Source organism: Danio rerio, chromosome 1, assembly GCF_049306965.1.
Source record: "Danio rerio strain Tuebingen ecotype United States chromosome 1, GRCz12tu, whole genome shotgun sequence".
Classification (NCBI taxonomy): domain Eukaryota; kingdom Metazoa; phylum Chordata; class Actinopteri; order Cypriniformes; family Danionidae; genus Danio; species Danio rerio.
The window spans coordinates 44,743,657-44,762,949 of NC_133176.1; the positions used below are offsets into that span (position 1 = coordinate 44,743,657).

A 19,293-nucleotide genomic window follows, 5' to 3' on the forward strand; every position below is an offset into this window, starting at 1 on the left:
ATGAAAACCTAAAGTAGAAATACTGTTGAATTCAGAATTGTTAGCCCTCCTGAATTACTAACCCTCTGTTTATTTTTTATTTTTTTGACTAGATATTTTTCAAGACACTTCTATACAGCTTAAAGTGACATCTTAAGGCTTAACTAGGTTAATTAGGTTAACTAGGCAGGTTAGGGTAATTAGGCAAGTTATTGTATGATGGTTTGTTCTGTAGATTAATAAATATATATATACCTTAAAGAAGCTTATAGTTTTGTTCCTTAAAATAGTGTTAAATTAAAGACTTCTTTTATTGTAGCTGAAATAAAACAAATAAGACTTTCTCCAGAAGAAATAATATTATCAGACATACTGTGAAAATTTCCTAGCTCTGTTAAACATTATTTGGGAAATATTAAAAAAAGAAAAAAAATCAAAGGGGCTAATAATTCTTACTTCAACTGCAAGTTATTTAGCACAGATAATAATAAGAACAACAAGAAGAAGAAGAACAAGACCCATTTTTAATAATTAAGCATGGATACTATGCCAACACTAGAACAAATCTTCATTATAAATGATTATAATAAATACTATAGACATGTGCACAAATAATGGCAGTAAAACAGAGCTAAACCAATTTAGGACTATATAAAGTAAACATTTAGATATTTTTGTTTGCTAGGGTACACATTAGCTTTTTTCCTTTACTTTTCTATAATGTTATACTAATTCATCAAAGATGAACACATATTAAACAAAAAAGCATGTCTGTAATAAAAGTTCTGTCAAGATGCATTTATCAGATTCACTGGCTTTTGCTTCCGTAAATATGCTGTTACAACGCTGCGCGTTTTATTGGCATTTGAACAGCAGTTTAAATAGTTATCATACTGATATTTCCAAATAGGATGTAATTAAAATCACAGAAAACTAATTATTGGTAATTATTTCAGGGGATTAAGTTATAGAAGTTGGCTTACAAGTCAGGTGAGATATCGGTGTGGATTTTTGGAAAAGCCTTTAGACTAAATAAAGATTATACAGTGATTGTTCATTCTGAATTACCACCTCCCTATAAAGATTTGTCTACGTAAATTTGAGTGAAGTATTGTGTGCTTTGAACATTCCTAGACACGCCCATAACCAGTAACACTGACTCTCACACACCCTAAATCTGTTATTATAAATATAACTCATTTATATAAATATACTCTTCATAGCATTTTAGTATGTAGTTTTGCTGCAGCTTTATTGATTTTTATTAACATCCGCAGATACTGTGCTCACCATTATTGATTAATTTATTTAATTTAAATGTGATATAAAGGGGGGTTGGAGGGGACAATGTTTGACATAATGATTTAATTTATGTTTGATGATAATCATTTCATCTTCCCTCAACATTCACATTTTGAAATCTCAGGATGATATTTGTGGCAGAGAGATCATTGCAATGGAGGTGAGCTGTGAAGAGGGGTTATATTATAACCCCTGTTATGAGGGGCCATTGTATACACCCTGCCATTTTAGTAACAACTCATGACAGTCATGTTTTCAAAGATAAGTTCACTGTCAAATCCCTCATACCATCAAGCAACTAAAATAGTATTTGGATGCATGTAATTACCTTTTCTCCCACCCTGGCCAAAATGATAACAAATTAACAATAATTCAAGTTTACTGCTTGTTTTGTCATGTGTAATCAATATAATGTTATTTATTCTTGTTTTTTGTTCCTCTATTGCACAGAGGCCTTATTTTACTTATATTTTACCTTATATTTATTCATGTCACTTATTTTTATCTTGAATCAGACTAGATGTGTTAATAGTCACCAAAACACCTTTTATCACCATGACATAAATGAATTCCTGTCATTCAACTTAGCAGTATTCAGCATTGTATTTACACCCTTCATTGTGGATTGGAAATAATAATACCATCAGTATGTTCTTCTGTATTGCGTACAGAAAGGGTTCGGTTGCCAAACTACACTTTTTAACCACACCCAACAAACGTCAACCTGCAGTTGATATAGTATCACTCAAAAATGATCTTTTCAGTCTTTTACTTTTGAACTAAGACAAAACACGTAGAGAACTGCAGTACCATTTGGTAAACATTGTTATGACTTTGAACAGCAGAAGGAGGTAGGCGAAAGATTGACATTATTTAACTTATTATAATACTTTAATAAATATATGTGACATTTATATGTGATGTTTAAATAATTCTCTCCATCTGCTTGTTTGATTTGTTGTTATTTTGTATCAGCTTTACAAACACCTAAAAGCAAGGTTGCGCCATATTTGGAATTGAACTAACTATACATTTTAAATAGCAAATTATTTATTGTATTTAAAATTATATTCAGCTAAGGTTCATGTAAGGAAGCAGGAATAAACTTAATTAAAATTAATATTAAAAGTGATTTTTTGTTGCTGGCATTACAAGTCAAACTTGGAAGTTCTTAAAGTGTTTTAAAATGTAATTTTTAGGTTTAATGAACAAATAAAATTGTAAATTGCCTCACAGACAGACAGATTTTATGATATAAGATCTTTACTCAGATTGACAATTTTACTGAACTACAAAGGGATTTATTCATATTGTGAATTGTATAATAAATTATATGTATAATGAAGTAAATAAGTAAACTAACATTAAAAAGTACAAGCGGCTTATTACCCTGTTTTTGTTTCCTAAATAACATGACAAACCTAGTCATCTATTAATTTAAACCACTAAAACTGTACAAAAAAGTATATAAGTATATACACAAAAAAGCATTCTTAAGTCATAAACGAATAAACTGTTGATTAACTGATTTGTTAAAGTGTAAAAGTTTTTAAATAGTAGCTTGACAAAAGCATTTCCCAATTCCAATTGTAATTTGTCCAGTTCAAGAACTTGCTGAGGTGTGGCCAATTTATTTTGAAATTTGTGGGTTTGCTGGTATACGGATATCAGAGTTTGTTTTTTATGTATTTACAGAGAAACCTTTATGTGTGTGAGTGATTATTATAAATTTTTATTTTTTTTGTAATGTGACAGTGCACAAAAAAGATAACACTTTACATTAAGGTTCCTTTTATTGTTAATGTTAGTTAATGTAGTATCTAACATGAACAAACAATGAACAATACATTCATTGTAATATTTATTAATCGTCATTCACAGTGCTGGGGTGCCGATTGGTGTGAGCCATGTGTAAACAGTTATTTGTTGTCACGGACAAAAGTGAAGAAGGGTTGGGCGGTCGTCGCAGACAAAAATAATGCAGGGGGTGGAGGGTGTTTGGGGTTTGGGATGGAAGTGAAAAGCGGAGCAGGGTGGCGTATCAGACTAAAGCGGAGAGGGGAGGAGGGGTGGGTGGTCACGGACGAGAGTAAAGAACGAAGTTGATGTGGTGGCATGGATGAAAGTTGAACGCAGGAAGGGGGGTGAGGCGGTATGTGGGGGGAAGGGATGGGTGGGGGGTGGTATGGGTGGGTTGGGGCTGGATTGGCCCCTAATAATGTCTCTGGGAGTCTCAAAATGGTGTGGGCCCTTAGCATAGTCCTAACTTCCCTTCTCTAGCGGCACCCCTGCAACAGTGCAACTTTAACAAGCACAAATTGGGAGTTAAATAACGCTTTAGTAAATGCTGAAATGAACATTTACTATATTTAAAAATGCTGTAAAAGTATTGTTCATTTTATTTTAATATTATTAAATAACATTAACTAATGGAACCTTACTGTTTTACAGTCCCAGTGTTTCTCTGTTTCCTGTGACTCTTGTTTTGCTCCCTTGTGCTTACGCTTTTGCTCCCTATGTAAAGCAATTGTGATCTTTGTGCCACACCCTCTTTAATGTCCATGGTTACCCTTGTTAGTTACCCCATTTACTGTCTCTAGCCCCTGTTATTTTGTTCTCTTGTTATATTCTGGTGCATAAAAAGCCCTTCTGGTTCAGTCAGTGTTGAATGTGTTGGTATGTGTTTTTTTCTGGTTCTCCAGTATCGCTGTGTGTTATTTCTTGTTTAGTGGATTACTTAATTAAATTTGTAACTGCTTGTAGATCCACCTCTCACTTTTGAAACATGGATCCAGTTGTTTGCTTTGTTCACCTGTGTCAGTGTTTAAGAAGCCTCAGAAACTACATTATTGTGTTTTGAAATGTTTCACATCACTTTCTTGACTCTACACTGATTGATTTCTTCTGCCACGGATTAAAGGCACCACTAAAACAATCCTAATCTGTTATGGCGCTCAAAATGTATTATGCAATTATGGACTTTGCTCTTCTAATTAGTGTGTCATTCATTACTGTTGGCATGGTGGCAGAAGAATTTTCTCAAATATTATTTTAGCGAGGACTGTAGTGGGTTTTGAAGGCCAGAGGACTTACTTACAAGACCACAACATCCTAAATGATTGCCACACCCGTCCTCCAGTCTCCTGCTCCTTGGCAAACAACCCAGCATCAATACTCAAGGTTACTGCCAGTTCAGCACCCAAGATGACTGCTAGCCTAGTGTCAGAATCCAAGATAGCTGCTTCACAGTCACACAACAAGACGGCCCAGGGTAGTCACCAGCCAAGTGTCAGCAACCAAGATGGCTTCTAGCCCAGTGTCAGAATCTAAGATAGCTGCTACACACTTACTCAAGAAAACGGTCCAGAGTATTCACCTGCCAAGTAGGGTAGTCAGCACCCAAGATAGCTGCTAGCCCACTGTCAGAATCTAAGATGGCCACTCTATAGTCACTCAAAAAGATGGCCACTGCTGTAATATCACCATCCAATATGGCTGCACCTTAGTGACTCCTCAAGATGGCTTTCATTTCAGAGACTCCCGACAAGATGACCATCATTCCAAGGTCTCATCCCATCATGGCTGCCATAACAAAATCTCATTTCAAAATGGCTGCATGCTTATTCTCTCATTGCAAGTTAGCCACCATTCCTGAATCCTGACTGATCTCCTGCCATTATTCCAGCCATACCCAAAACTGCTCTTCCACCACATACCAGACTGCAGTGCACAGTTAGTGTACTAGCATCACAGCTAGACCATGCTCTCAAGCACTGTTGCCACTGAGCCCTTACTCAAAAGCTCTTCTAAACCTGTGCCAGTTGGTTGATGGCACCATCTGCTCTACCGTGATGGGCTCCACTCATCAGGCTTCTTGTTTTGATTGCTCCACCTCGGCCCTTTGTACCTGCCTGTTCTCTCTTATGCCAATGACTCCACTCTTGCCCTGTGTTCCTCCCTGCTCTTCTGAACTGTCTGCTCCACCCTGGCTGATTTATTATGCCGTCTCTCACATTCCACCAGTTCCGCCCTAGTTTGCTTCCTCATTGGCTTTGTCTTGGCCTCTAGCCCTGTCAGTCCTTCCTATTACTATTCCTGCCCCATTACCCTTGTCCTGTTTCCCTTCATGGACTTGGCTCCACATACAACCCCCCCCCCCTTATCTCATATCTCATTCTTATATTCAGGAGAAAATCTGCTACTGGATCTGTGTCAGCAAATAGTAGCTATTCACTTACATTGTAAATTATAGTTAATAAAAAGTGCAAAATGGACCCAAAAAAGTATACTCACATCAAATGTATAATTTGGGAAGCATAACACAAGCAACGCAAAGATCTTGAATACTACTCTGTAGATACATCCAAACATAGTTATTCTAAAAAAATAAAAATAAGCAAGAAAACATGTTAGTTTCTCTGGACACTTTTAAATGGCAAAGAATGATCATTCTTAGATGAGTAGAAACATAAACATAATGATCTGTCTTCTATTTTAGGTGGTGTTTCATTCCAAAATATGATGTCAGATGGACAGTTTTCTTCACCATATGTACGTATGTTTATGATAAATCTGAATACAATTCATAAGAGATTGGGGGAAGGAGTGGGGGGATGGTGAGATGATATAGTCAAAAATCATCATCAAAAATTGTTTATAAATGCAAATAAAAAGAAGAGTCTAAATGACATTTTAGGAGGTTAAACGAAAATTATGAAATATGTTTGTTATTTCTTGACAGTATATGTATGGTGTACCCTATGTGGAGCTTCATCTTTAACTACTGATGCACCAACCACACAGATTTTACAAACAGCCAATGATGTTTGTACAATAAAAACTAAAGGATCTATTGGCACACCTATGACCACTAAACAAAATCCCAAATGTACAGCTGTGACTTTCACACCTACACTTCCTACAACAGGTCCAAATTCAATGTCTACAATGTTACCTTTGATTACAACAGAATCTGTAATTATAACAACAACAGATATGATTCCCACGTCTATACTCGGATCCTTATCAGCTACAACGGCACCTCCAACAGCGACAGATGCTGCTTCAACAACAAATCTTACTTCAACATTAACAGAATCTTTGACAACAGAAACATCAACAACTGTAGATGTGAACCTCACAACCACTCTTATACCATCAGAAACTACAACAACAACACTATCTTCAACATCTGAAACTGCAGAAACCACAACTGTGACTCCCACAATCATTCTTATATCATCAGAAGCTACAACAGTCAGTGCTACTTCTACAACAACAACACCATCTTTACCAACTGAAACTTTAACAGACACAGTTGGATCTTCCACAAACGCTCCTATATCCTCAGAAGCTGCAACAACAGTTAGTGCTACTACAACAACAGCATCTTCAGCAACTGAAGCTTTCACAACATCATATGCGGAGCCTAATACAACACCTAAATTCCCAGAATCCACAACTGCACCTCAAGCCACAGAGAGTACTAGTGCCACAATCCCACCTTCAACAACTGAAACTTTAACACCTACAGCTGTATCTTCCACAGTCACTTTTATAACCACAGAAACTACATTAACAGATGCTACTTCAGCAACTACACTATCTTCCACATCTGAAACTGCAGAAACCACATTTGTGACTCCCACAACCACTCTCATATCCTCAGAAGCTTCAACAGTCAGTGCTACTTCTACAACAACACCATCTTCAACAACTGAAACTTCAACAGACACAGTTGTATCTTCCACAACCGCTCCTATATCCTCAGAAGCCACAACAACAGTTAGTGCTACTACACCAACAGCATCTTCAGCAACTGAAGCTTTCACAACATCATATGTGGAGCCTAATACCACACCTACATTCCCAGAATCCACAACTGCACCTCAAGTCACAGAAAGTGCTGGTGCCACAATCCCATCTTCAACAACTGAAGCATCAACATCTACAGTTGTATCTTCCACAGTCACTTTTATACCCACAGAAACTACATCAACATATGCTATTCCAGCAACAGCACTGTCTTCAACATCTGAAACTCCAGAAACCACATTTGTGACTCCCACAACCACTCTCATATCCTCAGAAGCCTCAATAGTCAGTGCTACTTCTACAACAACACCGTCTTCAACAACTGAAACTTCAACAGACACAGTTGTATCTTCCACAACCGCTCCTATATCCTCAAAAGCTACAACAGTTAGTGCTACTACAACAACAGCATCTTCAGCAACTGAAGCTTTCACAACATCATATGTGGAGCCTAATACCACACCTACATTCCCAGAATCCACAACTGCACCTCAAGTCACAGAAAGTGCTGGTGCCACAGTCCCATCTTCAACAACTGAAGCATCAACATCTACAGTTGTATCTTCCACAGTCACTTTTATACCCACAGAAACTACATCAACAGATGCTACTCCAGCAACAGCACTGTCTTCAACATCTGAAACTTCAGAAACCACATTTGTAACATCCACAACCACTCTCATATCCTCAGAAGCTTCAACAGTCAGTGCTACTTCTACAACAACACCATCTTCAACAACTGAAACTTCAACAGACACAGTTGTATCTTCCACAACCGCTCCTATATCCTCAGAAGCCACAACAACAGTTAGTGCTACTACAACAACAGCATCTTCAGCAACTGAAGCTTTCACAACATCATATGTGGAGCCTAATACCACAGCTTTATTCTCAGGATCCACAACTGCAACTCAAGCCACAGAAAGTGCTGGTGCCACAATCCCATCTTCAACAACTGAAACTTCAACATCTACAGTTGTATCTTCCACAGTCACTTTTATACCCACAGAAACTACATCAACAGATGCTACTCCAGCAACAGCACTGTCTTCAACATCTGAAACTGCAGAAACCACATTTGTGACACCCACAACCACTCTCATATCCTCTGAAGCTACAACAGTCAGTGCTACTTCTACAACAACACCATCTTCAACAACTGAAACTTCAACAGAAGCAGTTGTATCTTCCACAACCGCTCCTATATCCTCAGAAGCTACAACAACAGTTAGTGCTACTACAACAACAGAATCTTCAGCAACTGAAGCTTTCACAACATCATATGTGGAGCCTAATACCACACCTTTATTCTCAGGATCCACAACTGCACCTCAAGCCACAGAAAGTGCTGGTGCCACAATACTACCTTCAACAACTGAAACTTCAGTGGCCGCTGTTGTGACTCCTGTAACCACTCATATATCCTCAGAAACTACAACAATAAATGTTACTCCAACAACAGTTTTGTCAACTACTGTGCCTTTCGAAACCACAGATGTAAACCCCAATACAATTCCTGCATCATTTACAGCTGCACCTCCAGCAACAGAAAATCCTGATAAAACAACTCCATTATCAACAACAAATGAGGTTTCAGTAACAACAGATGTAACTCCTACTTCCAAGTCTTCATCCTCAGAACCTGCACCTTCAACCTCCTCAAATGCTGCTCCTACTGCATCTTCCACCAGTGAAGGTTATAGCACAACATCTGTGACCTCCATCCCTACTCTAATACCATCTGAGATTACAGCAACAAATGAAGCTTCAATATATTCAACTTCACTAGTATCCTTAAACACAACAAATATGTATCCCACCAATACACCAGTTTACAAGACAACAACTAAAACTGGCACAGCAACAACATTTGTCACTCCTACAACTATGCCAATGTTCTCAGAAATTACGACATCCTTTCTAGCAGCCACATCTTTGCAAAATGAAACTACAAATGCAGTGACTTCAATTCAAATTACAGACACTCAAAAGCCAACAATGTCAATAACAAGCCCTGAACCGACGGTCATAATTGTTACACAAGAGACCACTATATCATTGCCAGTGTCAACAACTGATTCTACCCAAAGAACAAACCAAACAACAGCTGTGGTCACAAGCAGACTGTTATTCAACTCTTCATCTCCAGTCCCCAGTGAAGCTCAGGTCCTGAATGCTGTCAACGCTCTTCTCACATCCAGACAGTTGTGGCTTGATAAATCAGTGGAAATTGTCAATGTCACCTTCGAGGGTAAGTTTTATTAGCTTAATTACACATACTGTACATTAGAAAATGGTTAAGCTGAAATAATTGGATGTTTCTTTGCCAACAGAACTCTCAGACACCTCATATGCCATCATCTTTATATTTGATCTGACAAATATCAGCATTCCTGAAGACCCTGTACTCAAAAACAAGAGCTACAATCAAGTGGAAAGTAATGTCAATAATGCAGTAAGTAATTTATATTAATAAAAAGGTTTGAGTCCAATGTAAGTCTTCTCAAGAGTTTGATGAATGGTTTTCTTTTTCGCCTGCAGCTGAATACTCTTCTGAATGAACCTACTAGTGCACCTTTACAACCCAAATCAGCAAACTTCACGTAAGGAACATCCTGACTTCAAAATGTTTAATTTGTCTTTGTGCATTCTTGTGTACTAAAGCTGTCCAAAAGATAAATAAAAAAACTAAATGACAAAAATTTAAAGATTTTTAAAATAGTCTCAAGTCTTGAATAAAATATCTTAAATTTTTTTCATTGTTGTTATTGGCAGGAGCACATCTAACCAGATTGAGGGCATTATGGGATACACATTCCTGGATGAAGATGTCATCCAACCAGTCAGCTTCCTAAATGAACTTCGTTTACAGAAAGGTTTGTCAAAAAATAGATTTTTGGAAATGTACATAAAAAAGTCTTCCTTATTAGTTACAAGTGCTTAAGATTCTGCTTCCTGATTTTAATTTTAGCATGGACGACTACAACAGCCAGTTCCACGGTGACTCCTGCAATTGCAATGTAATTTTTTTTCAAGTTTGTAATATGTATTCCTTTAAGTTAAATTTCAACAATATTTATTACAAGTGGTGCTCTTTACAGATCTGGTCCAGCAGTGATCACAAGCAGGCTGTTGTTCAACTCCTCATCTCCAGTCCCCAGTGAAGCTCTGGTCCTAAGTGCTGTCAACACACTTCTCAACTCCAGAGAGTCACAGCTCGATCCATCAGTGAAAATTGTCAATATTACATATGAGAGTAAGTCTCATTTTCCTTATTAAGCATATTTTGTAAAGTAGAAGTTTCAAGCACAAAGTTTCAGAAGTTGCATGCCATTTTCAAGACATTTATGAAAATGACTGTGTTTTTTTGCCAACAGAACTTTCAGACACCTCATATGCCATTATCTTTATAATTAATCTGACAATTATAAGCATGCGTAAAGACCGTGTACTGAACAACAATAACTACAAACAAGTGGAGGATAGCATAAATAATGCAGTAAGTGTTCTCTATTATTAACTAAAGTGGTTTGAGTCCCATGTAAATTTTCTCTACAGTTTTAATGAATGGTCTGGTTTCTCCTTTAGCTGAATACTCTTCTGAATGAACCTACCAGTGCACCTTTACAACCCAAATCAGCAAACTTCACGTAAGGAACATCCTGACTTCAAAATGTTTAATGTCGTGTACTAAAGCTGTGTAAAAAAGAATGAAATAAATAGAATATATATTCTTAAATTACTCATTTTCATCTTATTATTAATGTAGACTGAAGTCTTGAAAAAATATTTTCTGTGTTTCTTGTAGGAGCACATCCAACCAGATTGAAGGCATTATGGGATACACCTTCCAGGAGGAAGATGTCATCCAGCCAGTCAGCTTCCTAAATGAACTTCGTTTACTGACAGGTTTGTTAACCTTTTTGACTTGTGGTCATTTAACATTTTTAATCGATTTTTTTCATTACTGTACATCACTAGCACTGAACATTTCTATTTCTGATTTTAGTAGTGACAACTACACCAGCCAGTACTACGGTGACTTCAGCAATCCCAATGTAAGGCTTTGTTAGATAATAATGAATAAAGTTACATTTCAAACCCATAACCCTCAACAATATTCATCACAAGTGGTGCTCTTTACAGATCTGGATTAGCGGTGGTCACAAGCAGGCTGTTGTTCAACTCCTCATCTCCAGTCCCCAGTGAAGCTCTGGTCCTCACTGCTGTCGACACTCTTCTTAACTCAAGAATACCACAGCTCAATCAATCAGTGAAAATTGTGAATGTCACCTACGAGAGTAAGTTTCATATTTTGCATTATGAACACTTCAAGCACTGATTAATGTAGGTATTAACTGAAATAATTGATTGTTTCGTTGCCAACAGAACTCTCAGACACCTCATATGTCATCGTCTTTACATTCGATCTGCCCAATATCAGCATTCCCGAAGACCCTGTACTCAAAAACAAGAGCTACAATCAAGTGGAGAGTAATGTCAACAATGCAGTAAGCATTCTCCATAACAAATTAAGCAGTTTGAGTCCAAAAATAAAAATAGAAATGTTAAGCACCATTGATTCAAGGCGAAGAAGAAAAAAATCTTTGTAAATAGGATCTTGTCCAGAGTTTAACAACTGGCTTTGTTTTCTTCTTTAGCTGAATACTCTTCTGAATGAACCTACCAGTGCACCTTTACAACCCAAATCAGCAAACTTCACGTAAGGAACATCCTGACTTCACAACCTTTTAGTAGTCTTTGTGCATTTTTGGATTTTAAAGCAGCCCAACAGATAAAGGAATAAATACATTAAGAATGTTCTCATTTTCATGTTACTTTTATTGTGGACTGAAGTCTTAAAAGAATGTCTTGTTTTAACTAAAGGAGCACATCTAACCAGATTGAAGGCATTATGGGATACACCTTCCAGGAGGAAGATGTCATCCAACCAGTCAGCTTCCTAAATGAACTTCGCTCACAGATAGGTTTGTCAAAATTCATGACTTCTGGTAATTTAAATAAAAATAATAATTTAAATTCATGATTGCTTAAAATTTCTCTTTCTGTTTTTAATTTTAGCAACAACGACTACAATGGCCAGCTTCACTGACACTCCTGCAATTCCAATGTAATTTTTTAGTATGAATTCCTTTATGAAGTTAACTTTCAAAATTGTAACCCTTAACAATATTCATCACAAGTGGTGCTCTTTACAGATCTGGATTAGCGGTGGTCACAAGCAGGCTGTTGTTCAACTCCTCATCTCTAGTCCCCGGTGAAGCTCTGGTCCTCACTGCTGTCAACACTCTTCTTAACTCAAGAATACCACAGCTCAATCAATCAGCGAAAATTGTGAACATCACCTATGAGAGTAAGCTTAATTTTCTTACTTAAACATATTTTGTCTCATAAAAGTTTCAAGTACTGGTTAATTTAAGGTATTAATGGAAATGACTGGTGGTTTCTTTGCCAACAGAACTCTCAGACACCTCATATGCCATCATCTTTACATTAAATTTGACCGATATCAGTATCCCTGAAGACCCTGTACTGAAAATCAAGAGCTACAAACAAGTAGAGGATAGCGTCAATAATGCAGTAAGCGTTCTGTGTTAATGAATAAAGTGGTTTCAGTCCAATGTAAACCTTCTCCAGGTTAAGAAATGGTTTGGTTTTCTCCTTTAGCTGAATACTCTTCTGAATGAACCTACTAGTGCACCTTTACAACCCAAATCAGCAAACTTCACGTAAGGAACATCCTGACTTCACAACCTTTTAGTAGTATTTGTTCATGTTTGAATTTTAAAGCAGCCCAACAGATAAAGGAATAAATACATTTATAATGTACTCATTTTTGCGATTTTCAATGTAGTCTTGAAAAATGTCTTCTGTTTTTTTGACTACAGGAGCACATCCAACCAGATTGAAGGCATTATGGGATACGCTTTCAAGGAGGAAGATGTTATCCAACCAGTCAGCTTCCTAAATGAACTTCGTTTACTGACAGGTTTGTTAACCTTTTTGACTTGTGATCATTTAACATTTTTAATAGGTTTTTTTCGTTACTGTACATCACCAGTGCTAAACATTTCTATTTCTGATTTTAGTAGTGACAACTACACCAGCCAGTACTACGGTGACTTCAGCAATCCCAATGTAAGGCTTTGTTAAATATTAATGAATAAAGTTACATTTCAAACCCATAACCCTCAACAATATTCATCACAAGTGGTGCTCTTTACAGATCTGGATTAGCGGTGGTCACAAGCAGGCTGTTGTTCAACTCCTCATCTCCAGTCCCCAGTGAAGCTCTGGTCCTCACTGCTGTCGACAATCTTCTTAACTCAAGAACACCACAGCTCAATCAATCAGTGAAAATTGTGAATGTCACCTACGAGAGTAAGTTTCATATTTTGCATTATGAACACTTCAAGCACTGATTAATGTAGGTATTAACTGAAATAATTGATTGTTTCTTTGCCAACAGAACTCTCAGACACCTCATATGCCATCGTCTTTACATTCGATCTGCCCAATATCAGCATTCCCGAAGACCCTGTACTAAAAAACAAGAGCTACAACCAAGTGGAGAGTAATGTCAACAATGCAGTAAGCATTCTCCATTAACAAATTAAGCAGTTTGAGTCCAAAAATAAAAATAGAAATGTTAAGCACCATTGATTCAAAGCTAAGAAGAAGAAAAAATCTTTGTAAAAAGGATCTTGTCCAGAGTTTAACAACTGGCTTTGTTTTCTCCTTTAGCTGAATACTCTTCTGAATGAACCTACCAGTGCACCTTTACAACCCAAATCAGCAAACTTCACGTAAGGAACATCCTGACTTCACAACCTTTTAGTAGTCTTTGTACAGTTTTGGATTTTAAAGCAGCCCAACAGATAAAGGAATAAATACATTAAGAATGTTCTCATTTTCATGTTACTTTTATTGTGGACTGAAGTCTTAAAAGAATGTCTTGTTTTAACTTAAGGAGCACATCTAACCAGATTGTGGGCATTATGGGATACACCTTCCAGGATCAAGATGTCATCCAGCCAGTCAGCTTCCTAAATGAACTTCGTTTACTGACAGGTTTGTTAACCTTTTTGACTTGTGGTCATTTAACATTTTTAATCGATTTTTTTCGTTAATGTACATCACCAGCACTGAACATTTCTATTTCTGATTTTAGTAGTGACAACTACACCGGCCAGTACTACCATGACTTCAGCAATCCCAATGTAAGGCTTTGTTAGATAATAATGAATAAAGTTACATTTCAAACCCATAACCCTCAACAATATTCATCACAAGTGGTGCTCTTTACAGATCTGGATTAGCGGTGGTCACAAGCAGGCTGTTGTTCAACTCCTCATCTCCAGTCCCCAGTGAAGCTCTGGTCCTCACTGCTGTCGACACTCTTCTTAACTCAAGAACTCCACAGCTCAATCAATCAGCGAAAATTGTAAATGTCACCTACGAGAGTAAGTTTCATATTTTGCATTATGAACACTTCAAGCACTGATTAATGTAAGATTTAACTTAATTAATTGATTGTTTCTTTACCATCAGAACTCTCAGACACCTCATATGGCATCATCTTTACAATAAATTTGACCAATATCAGGATGCCTGAAGACCCTGTACTGAAAATCAAGAGCTACAAACAAGTGGAGGATAGCATCAATAATGCAGTAAGCGTTCTCTAATAATGATTGAAGTGGTTTGAGTCCCGTGTAAATCTTCTCTAGAGTTTTGATGATGGTTTTGTTTTCTCCTTTAGCTGAATACTCTTCTGAATGAACCTAACAGTGCACCTTTACAACCCAAATCAGCAAACTTCACGTGAGAAACATCCTGACTTCAAAATGTTTTTATTGGTTTTTGTGCAGTCTTGTGTACTAAAGCTGTTGAAAAAAATTTACTTATTTCATGTTATTGTTAATATTGACTGAAGACATGAAACAATATTTTTTCGTTTTCCCTGTAGGAGCACATCTAACCAGATTGTGGGCATTATGGGATACACCTTCCAGGAGGAAGATGTCATCCAGCCAGTCAGTTTCCTAAATGAACTTCGATCACAGACAGGTTTGTCAAAATGTATGACTCTTGGTTATTAAAATAAAAAATAATAATTTAAAGTCACAAGTGCTTCACATCTCTCTTTCTGTTTTTATTTTTAGCACCGACGACTACAATGGCCACTTCCACTGCCAGTTCCACCCCTGCAGTTCCAATGTAAATTTTAAATATACAATCTTGTATGAAGTTACGTTTCAAACCCATAACCCTCAACAATATTCATCACAAGTGGTGCTATTTACAGATCTGGATTAGCGGTGGTCACAAGCAGGCTGTTGTTCAACTCCTCATCTCCAGTCCCCAGGGAAGCTCTGGTCCTCACTGCTGTCGACACTCTTCTCAAATCCCGAGAGTTACGGCTCAATGAATCAGTAAAAATTGTTAATGCTACCTATAAGAGTAAGTTTCATTCTCTTAAATAAGCATATTTTGGGTTATAAAAGTTTCAAGCACTGATTGATGTAAGTCATTAACTTAAATATGTTTGTGATTTTCTTTGCCAACAGAACTCTCAGACACCTCATATGCCATCATCTTTACAATTAATCTGACTAAAATCAGCATGCCTGAAGACCCTGTACTGAAAAACAAGAGCTACAAACAAGCCGAGGATACCATCAATATTGCAGTAAGCATTCTCTAGTAATGATTAGAGTATTTGTAGTCCAGCGTAAACCTTCTTCAATTTGATGAATGTTCTGGTTTTCTCCTGCAGCTGAATACTCTTCTGAATGAACCTACCAGTGCACCTTTACAACCCAAATCAGCAAACTTCACGTAAGACACATCCTGACTTCAAAATGTATAATTTGCCCTCTTGCATTTATGTGTACTAAAGCTGTTCAAAACATATGCTTCATGTTATTTTTAGTTAAGGCTCAGGTCTTGATATACTGTCTTCTGTTTTTCTGGTAGGAGTACATCTAACCAGATTGAGGGTGTTATGGGATACGCATTCCAGGATGAAGATGTCATCCAACCAGTCAGCTTCCTAAATGAGCTACGATCACAGACAGGTTTGTCAAGAAATTATGATTTGTGGTTATTTAAATAATTAGTTTTATTCAATATAAGTCACCAGTGCTTAACATTTCTCTTTCTGTTTTTAATTTCAGTACCAACAACTACAATGGCCAGTTCCACTGTGACTCCTGCTATCCCAATGTAATTTCCCCCCATTTTGTAATAAACCATATATTCCTTAATGAAGTTACAATTGAAACCCATAACCCTCAACAATATTCATCACAAGTGGTGCTCTTTGCAGATCTGGTTCAGCGGTGGTCACAAGCAGGCTGTTGTTCGACTCCTCATCTCCAGTCCCCAGTAAAGCTCTGGTCCTCACTGCTGTCGACACTCTTCTCACATCCAGACAGTCACAGCTCAATGAATCAGTGAAGGTGGTGAATTTCACATATGAGCGTAAGTCTCATCAGTCTCTGCTAAGAAGGTTTTTTTTAATGAAAGTGAGGAAAATAAAAATCAATGCAATGTCAAACTAAAATAATTTCTTTCCAAATCAGAAATTTCAGAAAGCTCATATGCCGTCACCTTTAAATTTAATATAACTCAACTCAGCATGCCAAGTGACTCTGGGCTTAGAAACAACACATACCTGCAAGTAGAGGATACTATAAGCAAAGCAGTAAGGATTTAACATAAACCTGTTGAAATATTCTGGTATCATGTAAGTGGATTCCAACAAGTTTCATAACAAATTTGATTTTCTCTCACAGCTGAACACTCTTGTGAACGAACCTAAGAATCCAACTTTAAAGCCCAAGTCATCTAACTTCAAGTAAGGCATACATTTTTAAACCTCATATTTAAATTTAAAATGAAAAAAATATAAGAAGAAAATCTATATATATGCTGTACATTGTTTTTTTTTTTCTATAGGAGTGCATTAAATCGTATTGAGGGAAATATGGAGTATGCATTCCAAAAAGATGACGTCCTACAACCAATCAGCTTCCTACATCAGCTTAGTTTATTGACAGGTCTGTCAACCAAGCATTGCTTAAGATTTTAAGTGTGTTGCTCCCATACCTGCCAACACTCCAGTTTTTCCCGGGAGTCTTCCGTATTTTAGACCCATCTCCCGGCACCCTCCCGTTTTGTTATTTTTCCAGGAAAACTCCTGTTATTTCACTCCCACCCCCTCCAGTCCTCAGCATTTTGGTAGAGTCTATAACAACCTCAGATCGACGACTGTATGGTATCCGGTCACAGTGGCTGCCTGAAACCTGGTGCATAGTACAGTTACTTAGCTGTGTTATTTAGCTGTGTTATTTAGCCGGCAGCTAGCTTTCTAGCTGGCAGCTTGCTCTCTGCAACTCTCACATGGTTGCCCATTGAAGCTAAGCAGGGCTGCGCCCGGTCAGTACCTAGATGGGAGACCACATGGGAAAGCTAGGTTGCTGCCGGAAGTGGTTTTAGTGAGGCCAGCAGGGTGCACCCAACCTGCGGTCTGTGTGGGTTCTAATGCCCCTGTATAGTGACAAGGACTCTAATGTTCAGAGATCGGCGTCTTTCAGATAAGACTTTAAACTGAGGACCACTCCTTGGTCATTAAAAATCCCAGGATGTCCTTCGAAAAGAGTAGGGGTTTCACCCCGGCATCCTGGCCAATTCTGCCCACTGTGCTCTGTCTATCATGGCCCCCCACCTCTCCCCATATAATACTAGGCTTCATAACTCTGTCTCCTTTCCACCTGTCAGCTGGTGTGTGAAGTGCAGTTTGGTGCGAAATGGCTGCTGTTGCATCATCCAGGTGGAAGCTGCGCACCGGTGGTGGAAGAGGAGATTCCCCCCTATGTGTAAAGCGCTTTGAGTGCCCAGAAAAGCGGAATTATTATTATTATTATTATTTTTATTATTATTATTATTCAGACACCTTACCCCCGACATCTAGACATCCCTACCACTCCCACCAGAACTACCCCACACCATTCTTTTCCCACTGCACCTTGACTTTATATTCTATACTGTACATTATTACTGTTAAGTGACAAGACTTTTGTCTAAGCAAAATCAGACCTTACTTTCCTAATTCAATAAATAAAATCAAAGCATGATTATATTTTATTTTGGTAAAACAATCTAGAGGCCTTTGCTTTTTGCCATTTCGGATACCAAATGATCAACTAGAAGTCATTATTTAATAACAGACAACAGAACACTTGAGTGGGGTAAATGAGGATTTTTTCTTTTGGGTGAACTATCACTTTAACAATTTCTTTATTTTACAGTCACAACAACAACCAGCAGTCTGACAACAACAACAACAACTACAACAACAACAACAACGTCTCCACCAACTTTGTAAGTGCATTATTCTAGTATGATTTTGTAAAAGCCAGGTGCTTTCCGAATCTGTTTTTACAATCCTATCATTTTATCATCTTTGGCAGGATGGGAGTGGTTACTATATTTATTAAGCTTCAGTTCATCACTCTGGGCCCAATACCGAGTGAAAACAGCATCATACCACTGGTCAATTCTTTGGTCACTTCTCGTTTGCAAACTAAGGATGTCACCACACAAAACATGCAAGCGAGCTATGTGAATGTCACCTATAACAGTGAGTTTTTCCTTTCTATTTCAGCTATTTTTTATTAATGGAAATAGTGCAGAAGAAAATACAGTATGTTACTACACAACTAATGATTTTATTGTGTTTTAAGGGATTAGTGATTTCTCCTATGTACTCATATTTGAATTCAAAATCAGCAATGTGCCCATGCGTGAGACATTTGAACTGAGGAATGAAACCTACGTTCAAATCCAAACCTCTATAAACAATTTGGTAAGTTACCCCAACTTTGGCGAGATACCCCAATTAAATTTATGTCTTATTTAAATAACATTACCCATGACATATTAATAAACATTAATCTATTTTTAAATGAATCATTCTTTAGCTGCCCAAAGTCCTGAATGACCCCACACCTCCTCAAATTGAATTAAATCAAGTGGTGTTCAAGTGAGTTCTGCAATCTTTTATTGATCAGTAATGTTTGATGATTCAAGTAATCTTTCTCAGTAGTTTTCAGTATTTGATTAGATGCTTAACCCTTTGACTTACCCTACCAAACGGTTTACCATAGTTTT

At 37.4% G+C, this 19,293-nt stretch overlaps 1 protein-coding gene across 1 annotated transcript in view; it reads left to right on the forward strand.

Moving 5' to 3' along the window:
- Window positions 1-2,043: 2,043 nt before the first annotated feature.
- wu:fc34e06 overlaps window positions 2,044-19,293 on the forward strand; it is an 83,521-nt gene continuing 66,271 nt past the window's right edge. The window contains exons 1-45 of the mRNA XM_073953148.1: window positions 2,044-2,132; window positions 5,780-5,832; window positions 6,023-9,346; window positions 9,429-9,550; window positions 9,637-9,698; window positions 9,871-9,971; window positions 10,067-10,115; window positions 10,197-10,351; window positions 10,473-10,594; window positions 10,684-10,745; window positions 10,904-11,004; window positions 11,105-11,153; window positions 11,242-11,396; window positions 11,485-11,606; window positions 11,757-11,818; window positions 11,983-12,083; window positions 12,178-12,226; window positions 12,315-12,469; window positions 12,575-12,696; window positions 12,784-12,845; window positions 13,005-13,105; window positions 13,206-13,254; window positions 13,343-13,497; window positions 13,586-13,707; window positions 13,861-13,922; window positions 14,087-14,187; window positions 14,288-14,336; window positions 14,425-14,579; window positions 14,668-14,789; window positions 14,879-14,940; window positions 15,086-15,186; window positions 15,282-15,336; window positions 15,425-15,579; window positions 15,687-15,808; window positions 15,896-15,957; window positions 16,096-16,196; window positions 16,296-16,344; window positions 16,448-16,602; window positions 16,704-16,825; window positions 16,917-16,978; window positions 17,080-17,180; window positions 18,432-18,504; window positions 18,594-18,763; window positions 18,867-18,988; window positions 19,104-19,165. Of these exons, the coding sequence (XP_073809249.1) occupies window positions 2,110-2,132; window positions 5,780-5,832; window positions 6,023-9,346; window positions 9,429-9,550; window positions 9,637-9,698; window positions 9,871-9,971; window positions 10,067-10,115; window positions 10,197-10,351; window positions 10,473-10,594; window positions 10,684-10,745; window positions 10,904-11,004; window positions 11,105-11,153; window positions 11,242-11,396; window positions 11,485-11,606; window positions 11,757-11,818; window positions 11,983-12,083; window positions 12,178-12,226; window positions 12,315-12,469; window positions 12,575-12,696; window positions 12,784-12,845; window positions 13,005-13,105; window positions 13,206-13,254; window positions 13,343-13,497; window positions 13,586-13,707; window positions 13,861-13,922; window positions 14,087-14,187; window positions 14,288-14,336; window positions 14,425-14,579; window positions 14,668-14,789; window positions 14,879-14,940; window positions 15,086-15,186; window positions 15,282-15,336; window positions 15,425-15,579; window positions 15,687-15,808; window positions 15,896-15,957; window positions 16,096-16,196; window positions 16,296-16,344; window positions 16,448-16,602; window positions 16,704-16,825; window positions 16,917-16,978; window positions 17,080-17,180; window positions 18,432-18,504; window positions 18,594-18,763; window positions 18,867-18,988; window positions 19,104-19,165 (7,541 nt within the window). The 5' untranslated portion in view covers window positions 2,044-2,109. The remainder of the gene's footprint in view (window positions 2,133-5,779; window positions 5,833-6,022; window positions 9,347-9,428; window positions 9,551-9,636; window positions 9,699-9,870; window positions 9,972-10,066; window positions 10,116-10,196; window positions 10,352-10,472; window positions 10,595-10,683; window positions 10,746-10,903; window positions 11,005-11,104; window positions 11,154-11,241; window positions 11,397-11,484; window positions 11,607-11,756; window positions 11,819-11,982; window positions 12,084-12,177; window positions 12,227-12,314; window positions 12,470-12,574; window positions 12,697-12,783; window positions 12,846-13,004; window positions 13,106-13,205; window positions 13,255-13,342; window positions 13,498-13,585; window positions 13,708-13,860; window positions 13,923-14,086; window positions 14,188-14,287; window positions 14,337-14,424; window positions 14,580-14,667; window positions 14,790-14,878; window positions 14,941-15,085; window positions 15,187-15,281; window positions 15,337-15,424; window positions 15,580-15,686; window positions 15,809-15,895; window positions 15,958-16,095; window positions 16,197-16,295; window positions 16,345-16,447; window positions 16,603-16,703; window positions 16,826-16,916; window positions 16,979-17,079; window positions 17,181-18,431; window positions 18,505-18,593; window positions 18,764-18,866; window positions 18,989-19,103; window positions 19,166-19,293) is intronic.